A 12,119-nucleotide genomic window follows, 5' to 3' on the forward strand; every position below is an offset into this window, starting at 1 on the left:
GAGGCAGCATGCCAGAAGTGTTGTAAACAGTCACATTGTGCATAATAGATGACAAATTTGCCCTGACACCAAACAAGGCAGTAATGGGTTGCACATCAATAGTGTTACCATATGCTTCACTTAATGATCAAAACACTACCTCCCAAAAAGCACAATGTTGTAGTGGCTATCACACAAGGAAGCGAGGAACACAAGGAATAGAACCCAAATGCAGACTCAGAGATGGCGCAGATGCAGTTCATAGATTTATTATAGGGAAAGGTTTACACGGGTAGTCAGGCAGGTAGAGGTCCAAGTCGGGAGGGCAGTCCAAGACAAGTAAACAAATCAGACAAGGAACAGGCGAAAAACAAAATCCAGGCGAGGTCCAAACAAATGTAGAAATAAATTCGAGAGATTCAGAAGAAGCACGGGAAACAAGGTTGGGACACCTGATATTTAAACCACATACCTCAGCCAATGCAAAATGATAATGACACAGAACAAAGGAAAAACCCTGTACTAAATACATTAGGTAGGGGAGACAACGAGACACAGGTGCAATAAATCAAGGCGGGGCCAACAATCTAAACTGGAGGGAAAGCAAACAAAGACAGGAAGTAAAACCACAATACACGAGGAGAGGGGAACACTACAAAATAAAACAGGAAGCAGGCCGAAACCCCAAACAATGACACACAAAGGCTGGGGCAGGCCCAAAACAAATGAAACAGTCATTGGAGCCGCCTTGCACCTCTTACAAGTGGGATCAATATTAGGATATATTCTTGCCAGTTTAGTTTTAGAAAGGTGGGAGCGGTGGACTATTTTAAATTGGATGAGACCGTGTCTACAGCATGGGGATGATTTATGCACTCGTTTTATTAATGGCTCCCACATATCCTCAGAAAAAGGGCTATCAAGGACTTGTTCCTAAAGGATTCTTAAATTTTCCAAAGTTGCATGTTCAGTTTATTTGTTAAAGAGTATATCTGAGCAATATATCCTTAGGGTTCAAGGACAGAAGTTCATCTAGAATGGTAGATGATGGTTTATTGAGAAAAGGAGTGTAGCCTTTCCTCACAAAGTCCCTGATCTGTAGATAGGAGGGCTAGGTAGGAGGTAAACACTCCTTTGATATATAAATCCTTAATAAAACAAATTCCATTTGAATTCCAGGCTTGGAAAGCCAGATCAAGTTTAGCTGGAGTAAAGAGGTGGTTGGATAGTATGGGTGCCTTCAAGGATGGAACCTGCAGGCCAAATTTATTCTGAAACTGTGACCATATTTTTATAGTCTGAAGAATTACTGGGTTATCAGCTCGCAAGCTGGAAATGAGAGCAAGAGGGGAAGTGGCCAGAGAATGTATAGGGGCTGTCTGTTGGGTATAGATGTATCACTCCATCCTCACCCAGATATGAACTGTAGGGTTAGAATGATTCTGAACCCACTTGATAACCCTCTGATTATTACTAGCCCAATAGTAGTGGAGTAGGTTAGTTATGGCCATTTTGCATGAATAAAGGTTTCAGTCGTAGTCATCTGGACACTGTTTTCAGAATCAAGAGAATCTCAATTGAGAATGACTTCCGGATGGGATCCGAAACGTTATATATTTATTTAATTCATGGGAATTTTACTTCATAATGCCACACGCTGAGACACCGCTTACAGGTAATGTTTCTTTATTTACCGCTTTTGTTACACACACAAGTTTACACTCTGTAGTTGCCGTTCCTCCGGACCATGCCTCGCTTGCCCGGCTCTGATGCTGGTTGCGAGGCTTCTCTGTCCATATAATGGCAGCCCAGCCTCCCTGGCTGGCTGACGTGGTGCTGGTGTGCGTGTGTGGGCCCAGGTCCAGCATGCTACTGTGTGTTTAGGGAGAGCATAATTAGTCAATCACTTTCGGCTGTGACAACTACCTCTCCCTGACGCTGCTCACCTGACTCACTCCCCCACTTCTCCCTCTGCAGCTGACAGCTACCCATGCCCACCTCCAAAGCCACATTTATTTATTTCACGGGACTTTTATTTCATAATTACACATTAATTTATTTCATAATACATACTTTTATTAATTATTGTTAAATGTTGCTTTCTGTGACTGGGTAAATAATGCACTGTAATCACCTTATAACAAGTCATAAATCACTTCATAACTTTAGTCTCCAGGAGGTATTGTACATCATCATCATCTTTTATTTCAGTAAAAATGCCGCAGGACATCATCAAAGTTGCTGCTCAGCTGAGCTGCAGTTAGCACTTCTCTGAGCCTCAGACCACATACCTCTCATTCCTCTTTCTCTCAAAGTCCAGTGTCCTCACAGCTGTTACCATGAGTGTGTGTGTGTGTGTGTGTGTGTGTGTGTGTGTGTGTGTGTACACTCCCACATGTGCAGGTGTTCATCCCTGTTCACTCTCTCCTGTCAAAATATTTATAACATATTTAACCTCAGTTTGAACCTGTGGAGGCCTATACTCTGTAGTGCACCATGGTTTTGTCAGTAAGAGTGAGGATCTTCTTTTAAACCGGTGCTGCGGCTGCTCTTAAATACCAGTCAGTCAATTTAAGGACCACTGCCTGTCCAGAAGAGCAATTACCTTCTTCAAAGAAGATGCTCCATAGATTCCTAGAGAAGAGCCAAGGAAAGCATACCACATTTAAAAGGCTATTCATTAGTTTAATTAAAGCTTCACAGCACTTACTGCCATTATAAATAAATGATATATAATTGCATTTTTGTGGGCAACATTGACTATATTCATATTTTCCTGATGTTTTTCTGTTTCATTATTAATTTCAGACCATTTAAGAATGTTGTTTGTCATTATTTGTCAGACTGTCAATCAACTAGTATTGTCTTTTGAAATAAAAATCACTTGTTGGAGAGAGTCATGGCTAAAATGTAAGTACCAACACACAGAAAGACAAGGAAATTAAAGGACCACTCCAGCAATTTAGTATTGCGCTTCCATAATGTTGATGGACTCACCAGAGACAGATTAAAACGAGTGGTCCAAATTGAAGTTGCAGATGCAGAAATATCATGACTAACTCCAAGAATGCTGGATACATTTCCCATCCCATCCTTCCGTGCTTAGTAAAGGCCCTGATATTTTAAAGTCCACGCATTTGTAACACAGGCTTTCTTTTGTGCTTTCTGTAAATTTGTAGTCTTCAAGCTTAAGCCGAGATAACCCTGAAGACATCACTTAAGACATCATCAGGTGTCAGAGGTCATCATAGGTTTCCATTGTAATTACGGTTTCATGTGTCAAGATTTCAGGGCCTCTCCACAACTGCCCAACCCAAAGGCTGCTTCAAATCCTCCACTATCATCCCTGTCCCCATAAAACCAAGGACCACAGGACTTAACGACTACAGACCCATCGCCCTGACCTCTGTGCTAATGAAGCCTTTTGAGCAGCTTGTGCTGCCCCACCTCAAATCCATCACAGACCCACTCCTGGACCCCCTGCAGTTCACCTACAGAGCCAACAGGTCTGTAGACGATGCTGTAAACATGGCCCTCCACTTCATCTTCCAGCACCTGGACTCCTCAGGAACCTATCATTCCCTAGTCGACTCTGTGGAGTCCTTCCGCTTCTTGGGTTCCATCATCAACCAGGACCTTAAGTGGGAGCTGAACATCAACTCCCTCACCAACAAAGCACAACAGCTTCCTGTGGCAGCTGAAGAAATTCAACCTGCCAAAGACAATAATGGTGCACTTCTACACCACCATCATTGAGTCCATCCTCACCTCCTCCATCACCATTGCTGCTGCCACTGCCAAGGACAAAGTCAGACTGCAGCGTATCATTCGCTCCTCTGAGAAGGTGATTGTCTGCAATCTGCCATCCCTCCAGGATCTGTACACCTCCAGGACTCCACCCTGGACACAAACTGTTTCAGACACTCCCCTCACGCCACAGTATCCTTCCTACTGTGAACTGTGAACCTACTGCACGTTCCCTTGTAAATATTTTGCACCTCCCTGCACAAACTGTCACTTGTACTCTCTTTCCAGACTAAAACTGTGCTTTTCTTGTACGAAAACATAGCTTTTCTAAAACAGACTCCATTGTGTGAGTGTATAAATTTTACAATGCCAGCTTGGTATTTCAGTATGTACAGGGAAAACTGAGCTTTTCCAAAACGATGACATAAGCCAGCTCAGGGGGCTGTGTGCCAGTGAAGTTAAGAAGACAACTAGTCACCTCTAACTTTCTCTTTGATCGTTCACTTTACATATCAGTATAGACATTTACACAGCAGAGCCGGTGTCATTAACCTGGATTTTTGTTGATTTTGTCAGACAATGCCGCAATTATAAAATCAGGATGTTTATCAGCACAGCAGCTTAGGAATGACTGCTGGTTAACAGGTAGCATTTATGAGATGCGATTAAATCACTAGGTTATTTCTTCCTCGTTCCATTGTCTGACAACAGAAACAGAAAAATATGTTAATGAGAGCAACTATATCGTGAATTCAGCTGCATTAAAACTGAAGAGACTGAATGGAGGTGTAACGGGCTGTTACTCAGCAGAGTAACCTGCTGTGTCTGTAGCTCAGTGAAGTTAAGAGGACAACTATCACTCCCTCCGGGAAATAAACGACGCCATGGTTCTGGATACTGATGGATTTATTGCCTTTCTCATTCTTTTCTCCGCTATCACGTTCACCGTCAATGAAATCCACCGTCAAACTACAGTATAACAATGTAAAACATAAACACATTCACATATATTGCAAAAAACTCTATACAAATACACTCGGGAAACACAAACATACTTTACATACCTCGCTGGCTGCATATAACCAAGAGGGAATGAGTTCTTGAAATACCCCGATCAAAATACAAAAATGAAAAACATCTTTTCTTCTTTGCAACTTCTTTACAACTTAAATTCACATGCAGAGATATTAACTTCTCACCAAAAGTCCGTGATTTTCCTGTTGCATCTTTCAAAAATGTCTGTGTGTAACGCATATGTACTTTAGTTCCTACTTAACATAAGAACTCAATATGCATGAATTAATTTAAACAAACATAACAAAAACATGTTAAAACGACAGAAATAATATGTATGGAAATTATAGAACATATTAATTGAAAGAAATATACACAACTTTCTGTCCTCTCTAACTTTCTCTGTGGTCACTAATTTTACATGCTGATATAACCAATCACACAGAGCTGTTGTCATTAACCTGGATTTATGTTGATTTGAAAATTAGAGACTAGCTGGTGACCATAGTGGAGCATTTAGCAGCTAAAGAGCCAGACGTTTTTCTCAGGAGTTGGTAGAGACCAAAAACAGAGCTAAAATAGAGTGAATATTGAACTTACATTTACCAGGTGGCCAGAAACATTACTCCAAATGAATGATAATGTTTCTTCATCACTGCTGGTTGTGTAAATAAACAACTGTGGTAATATATCAATTTTGTGTTCACAACAACAAAAATATTAATTTCAGGTTTAATTTGACCATTTTACATTTTTATTTACATTTTCACTGTTAGCATGTTAGCATGCGGACATACAGCCTCACAGAGCCGCTAGCATGGCTGTAGACTATTAGTACTATTAGTCTTGTGTATATACTTTTTTTATGTTTTTTATTGTCAACTTGAATAAATCGATTTTGATTGGTATTATACTATATCACTGTTGTACCACTGTACATTACATGCAGTTATTTAAATCATTGTTTGCTTGTTAATTGCATAAACAGTAACACCAGAAGAAACTGCACGCTTATTCTCATTTGAACTTTTCTGGACTCATTTCACTGAATCACTTTTTCTTCTAAGCAAACATAAAACATGGAAAATCCTCAGTCATTATTCATGAGCTCAGAATGACTGGGTGTTTTGCATGGCTGAACGCATGTCTACGACATTTCTGGAGGGTAAATGTGAGGTTTTAGAAGTGTTTTCCTGGCTGACACCTGGTGCGTAGTGGGGTTGGACTGAGACAAGAGGGGCATGGCTGGGTCTGAACGGACCAGTCACCACTGCTCTGCTTTCACTCACAGCCTGGTTTTCCCCTCCACTGCTGATCTTAGGCGATGGCTGCTGGAATACATTATGCATCAACAACAGCTCAGATATCTTTGTACGGAGACTATCAAAAATCAAGTAAACACAGAATCAAAGTAGCTTCAGTTAGACCTTTTCCCTGATGCTTTTCCTGTTTCATTATGATTTTATTCTCATATATGAAGGTGATTTGTCATTATTTATTTGAACTTTATTCAACAGAGATAGTCGCTTAAGGTAGAATTATGTTCTAAGAGTCCTGGCTAAATAGTGCTGTTATTTTGTGCAAACCAACTTGTTTAGCTTGAAATGTAATGAAATGTATTTGAGTTCTGAATTTATTATTTGTGAATTTGCCCCTCAGAATTCTGAGAATAAATCCAGCAGGGGCAAATTCACAAATAATGAATTGTGGCTGCTGATAGCACCATGAATTGCACATCATTTCCAACCACTATCTGCCCCATCTCAATGTCCGATTCACAAAGATATGGTGCTAATGATATTACAGACATGCCCATAAAGTTTTGCAGCTGAGTGCAGTTTGCCATTGTTTTGCATCTGTTAAATATTCATCTGCAATTTCCTGTAGTGGCCCCAGTAACATTTGTTCTTAAGGTGTACTGAAATAGCAGATCACATGACATGGTTAAGCAATGTTTGAGTCACAAAATGTTACAAATGCAGTTGCAAGAACAAAACTTACCACTCATGTGGAAATAGATGTTTGATTTGAAAGAGAACGTATTCTAATTATAACTATTCTAATTATGTAATAACTCCCCCTGCTCTTTCATTCATTTCTATCTGCAGGATGTCTCTTATTTTCCTATGACTCACTCTGTATGGAGTGATATTATATAGTGATATATAGTGTTATTTGTGGGGCTTTAACAGTGCGCTCTCCCTCATGCCTCTGGGCGCATGGAGAGCTGTTTCCTCTCCTACTCTGCTCTATGCTGGACTGTTTCAGTGCGTAACCACCGTCTCCGTTTCTCACAGCAGCAGGTTTTATGTTGTTTTACAGTTTCATTCCGTCATAGTGAATATCATCATCTGTCTATGTGCCACCTGTGCGCATATTATGTACTGTGATGCGCTATTGCTTCGCCTGGCTACAATCACTGCTGCCATGATCACTGGAAAGTCTGTTGGTGTTTGTGTTTGGTTAAACTGTGGTGTCTGATTCTCTTTCCTGTCCTCCAGTGAGCGACGTGGAGGAGAGCGAGGGGCTGCCGTCTCTGGATAAACCCGGCTGGTACTCCCAGGGGAACTGGCCGCACCTCCACGAGCTGCTCAAGACCATGACGGGAAAACCAGAGCCCAAGGTAGGCCAGCCACCTCGTACTGTATATCACTGAACCAAACAGTCAGACCTCTGGCCGAACAACATCTCAGGCTCGCTTTGAAGTTGACTCCAACTTTGGTTTTTGGCAGAGGCTGAAAGAGATGAGGGCTTCACGATAAATCAGCTCAGGGAGATTCACACTGGTGTGATAGAGAGGAGGAACGTGGCTGTTGGCATGACTGTTGACAGGACTGCTGTGTGCCAGCATGCTGGGATTTCACTGATAAAACAGGCCCCCTCCCCTCATACTTCTTACTGTATATACAATGCAGCCCATTCTTAGGGACAATTTCTCCACAGATCAAAGACCTCTTTTTTGACTCTCAGGTAAGGTAGATAAAAGCAAGACTCACTTTTCCTTGTGTCCTGCATAACAGTGGTTGTATTTACATGACAGAAGCATTCTGATACAGTACATCTCAACTGAAAACAACCCAGGTAAGCTTGCACTACAAAAAAAACCTGGTTACGAGACCTGGGTTAAAGAAAACCTAGGTCATTCCTATCAGTTATGATAAACTGTTCTGTCACCATCTTCATTACTGATCTGGGGGCCTGCCAGCTTCACAATGAAGTTCAATAAAGAAAGCAACACAGACTATCAGACAGGTTTCACACAAATTTCAAATTTAATAAAATTCTCTAAAAGTGGGTCCGATACCACAGGGACTGGCCAAGCGTGCTGCAAGATTTGTTCAGCTCTACTTTCTTGCTCTGTTTCTTCACATATAAAAATGATTTTATAAAGATTTTATGAGATCATAGCTTACATTTGCTTGTTGATTAGTAATACAGCATGTTTTCAGGCATACAAGTGTCCATGTTCATAGCAGTCAGAAATAGCAACAGAAGAACAAGTGATTAAAAGATTTTGAAGATTCAATACTTTAATGTCGCACCAGCTTAACAGTTCCTAAGAATTTGTTGTAGTATGCTTATAAAAAACAAAAGAAAATTAACATTCAGCCAAAGACAAGGCACAAGACTGCAGAGTACAAATACAAGGGCAAAAAAATGTCATGGTGAACAGATTTGAAAAACAGCTGAATCATCTGAGCTTTTAGCAATCGGAATTTGAGCCAGCCACAAAAACTCACATGACAGTCTAATGAAAGCTTCTTGGCGTATGGCTTTTTGTGGGGAGTGAAAGCTTGCTGTCCCACACTGGAATTCCTGATCTGTTGGGGAAATCTATCAAATGGTCTATCAGAGTAAGCTCAAGAGAAGTGTGTTTATGTGTGTGAAAAATTCACTATGAAGTGACAGTTTCAGAAGGTTTAGGAACCACCGATCTAAGCCACTCATTTTGTAATGAAAGTGAACAATTTTGTCTGTCAGATGACACAAAGATTAGAATTTCATGTGGCAGCCCTAAATATAGAAGTGCCTACTGGTTTGTAATACTTTTAAATCCTGCCCACAGTCTTCTTCTTAATCCCAAGGAATGACATCATGTCTGACTAATGGTCAACCATCAATCACTGATACAAATTAATTAGTTAATTTTATAGGCACAATGCCCATTTAGAGACACAAAAAACCATGAAACTGAGTTACAGTAGGACACAGTTAATCAGCATTTATTACAGTGATTTTATTTTTATTAGGATTATTATTTTCGCACTCAAAGTGCTGACCACGTTCCACGCCAACAGAACACAAGACTTCGGCAAGAGGAGGGAAGGCGAACTCTATGTGTAAATTAATGATGCTTGGTGCTCAAACGTAGTCAAAGTTGATGGACATTTTTTCCCAGATGTCGAGGGTTTTTTTAACGTTAAGATGCTGACCATATTATCAACACTATCTTGTTGCTGCTGTTCACATTCCCCCAGATGCAAATTCAAAAAAATGCACTACAAAATTATTACTTTGGGTGTATTTGTGTATAGGTAGGTATGTATGTATGTAAATAATTGTATGTATTGTTTTATTTATTTTATTCTATTCTAAATTTAAATATTTGTACATATGTTCTTTGTTTGTGTAGCATGAAGCATTACATTTCATTGTGCAACCCTGTATTGTAAAATGACAAATAGATGACCTTGATTCCTTATCAAGGTCCCCTGCCTGATTTGAACTGGGGACGTTACGGTTCATGGTAGATGTCTTCCTACTGTTTTGTGGTAACTTTCACAAAAAAGATACGCCATTGCTTGCAGTCAGGAGAGGATGCTAAAAATATGTCAAATATGCCTCTTGAATAAACTTTGTTACCTTTTTTCTGCTTACTGACCAGGCAGTTAGCAAGCTAGCTAGCTTGGCACGCCATTGGCAGTCTACTGTCAGCATGTTACCGGCTAGTTAGCATGTTTCTTTTCTTTAATTATTTATTTATTTTTGCTGCCACTTCTTAGTAATTCATTTCAAAGCAGTCAGTTCTTAACAATAACTCATCTCTGTTGTCCACAATTTATCTCTGCATTTTCCCCAGAAGTATGAATTATGGGTAATACAAAACAAGAATTGAATGATAGCTCAATTTCTTTGTGTTTATTTTCACAAAAGGACTTCAGCTCTGGGCAAGGCCAGAGGATATGACTAAGATGTGCATGAGTTTCTCCACTGTCCCGCCAACATTTAGTTGTTCTTGATGAGTATTTAATTTCTTGGTATAATGAAATAATGCATCTGAGTTTTCCATGTGTATTCTCTCCAAAAATGAGAAGCGGTAGTTTCATACATACCTTCAATCATTTCCAACCACTCTTCATCTGAAAAATGCACATTCAATTCCCCCTTCCATTTTTCATTTTGCATGTTACCGTTGGCTTGACAGCCACAGTAGCTTGTCAACTACCCCCACAAGAGATCACTACCAAGTTTCCAGAACCATCTTTATTGTGGGGACATACAAATTCATTTTTGCTGTGCCACTTTCTGGTGTGACTGTGTACTTAGCCAAGAAGTTGCCAGTGAATGTTACTTCACTTTGGTCTAGCTACCAACCATGCAGAGGTTTTTAGCAAGTAAATTTCTGCTAACAGTGGCATTTCAAAACAGTGTAAAGCTTGTGGGTATTGTAGTATCCAACAGCACTAAATAATAGGCACAGGCAGAGCTGCACCAGCCCAGCCGAAGTCCACCCAGCAGTGCCCGTCATCGTCAACATCCCTAGCTCCTCTCCCCCTCCTCCCAGCCCTCTGCTCAATGCCCCCTCTGTTCCCCAGCCACGTGGACAAAGCTCTTGTAGAATTTAGTGTCAACCTGCACTTATAGCTTCTTTAAACACTCCTCCGGGGTGACCTGAGGCACTCTGTGTTTTCACTTCTCTCCACTTTCACCTGACGGGACTTAATGCAGGTGGGCTGAATAGAGGCATTCAGGGAAGATTACAATTCCCTCTCAGCACAGTGATGAAACTGATGGGGTCATGGTGGAGCTGATGGGACATGATCATCGAGATTCAGGCCTGAATACAGGTAGCTGTGATCATTCTGAGGTGTCTGTGTTGTTTCTATTAGTAAAAGAGATGTTCGGATTCAGGGCCACCACAGTTGATGACTGATTGTGAAATTCCTTTAGCAAGCCAATGAAAAAGCGGGTAATGCTTTGTTTAACGGGTTGATGATTTCTTAATAAATACCTTTGAAACCCAGGATATTGCACTGTCCCAGTGAGTCGTAGCCATTTTGGAAAAAAAGCTTAATTGGCTGGCATTTTATAAGGCAAGATAAATGAGTTGTCTCAAAATGTCAAGTGGCACTAGATCTTTTAATCCAAGACAATGCCCTATTTCATTTCTTATCTTATTAATTTTTAGCATTGATCCTACTTTGAAAACCAAGTCAAAAGATCTTAAAGTTATGACAAACTTTAACTTGTTTTTTAATGCAAATAACTTAACAACTTAAATAACTTTTCAGTCATTTCCTTTAAACTAGTAGGGAGATCTGCCTTATTGCGCTTGGTCTCAACTGTATTGAAAACACTTGTGATGATCTCATTCTGTTGGCAGAATCTTTCACAACCTAAGAGGAATATAACATTTGGGGACTGAATATGAGACTAAATGACAAAATGGGGTTTTGCCCTGCTGCTTTGTTGGCCCCTGGCCCCACACAGTGTACAGCACAATGGGCTCAGTAAGGTCCTTCTGCATGCCTGCAGCTCTGTTTACCTGAACCTGGCTTTAGCTTTAACTGCTAAAGCTGCAGTAAGCTGTTTCTGATAACAAGAAAATAGACTCTAAAACACACTCATAGCAATGTGCCTTGATGAACTATATCATCCAACAGACACTGAGCCACAGGGGAATCCCACTGGAGTCCTTGTCTTTCACCTGTCCTCTGTGTAATAAACCAGTAATCCCTGGTTTGGCTTTCCAGATGTTGGACTGTCTTTACCATCCGCTCCTTTATATCAGCTCTTCAGCATTTCACTGGGGAATCATTGACACCCTCTGTGACTCAACCATACTGACTAAGGCTGTGCTCAAACCGACATTAGCACTATGTAACAAATGCAACCCTCTGATTTATTCAATGAGACCACTGCATTGTTACAACAGACATAAAGGGTTGTCTGGCAACTGGACTGCAATGTGACGACATCTGGCAACGCACATTCCTGGTAAATTAGTGTGTAAGTGCAGCGTACTTCTGCTGTTTATTTGGTGACTGTGATGGAGGATACAATTATTTTTGTCGGGATCACTGTCTTGTACTGTCTCCATCCTCATGGTTTCACAAACCCCTGTGCAGTGTTTTGGAGTCTGGTAAGCTTTCAAACTC

General features: G+C 40.6%; 1 protein-coding gene across 1 annotated transcript in view; it reads left to right on the forward strand.

Moving 5' to 3' along the window:
• Positions 1-12,119, forward strand: part of nt5dc1 (5'-nucleotidase domain containing 1) — an 88,373-nt gene that overhangs the window by 60,207 nt on the left and 16,047 nt on the right. The window contains exon 9 of the mRNA XM_044168796.1: positions 7,242-7,363. Within this exon, the coding sequence (XP_044024731.1) occupies positions 7,242-7,363 (122 nt within the window). The remainder of the gene's footprint in view (positions 1-7,241; positions 7,364-12,119) is intronic.

The sequence above is a fragment of the Siniperca chuatsi genome, linkage group LG16 (assembly GCF_020085105.1).
Source record: "Siniperca chuatsi isolate FFG_IHB_CAS linkage group LG16, ASM2008510v1, whole genome shotgun sequence".
NCBI lineage: Eukaryota > Metazoa > Chordata > Actinopteri > Centrarchiformes > Sinipercidae > Siniperca > Siniperca chuatsi.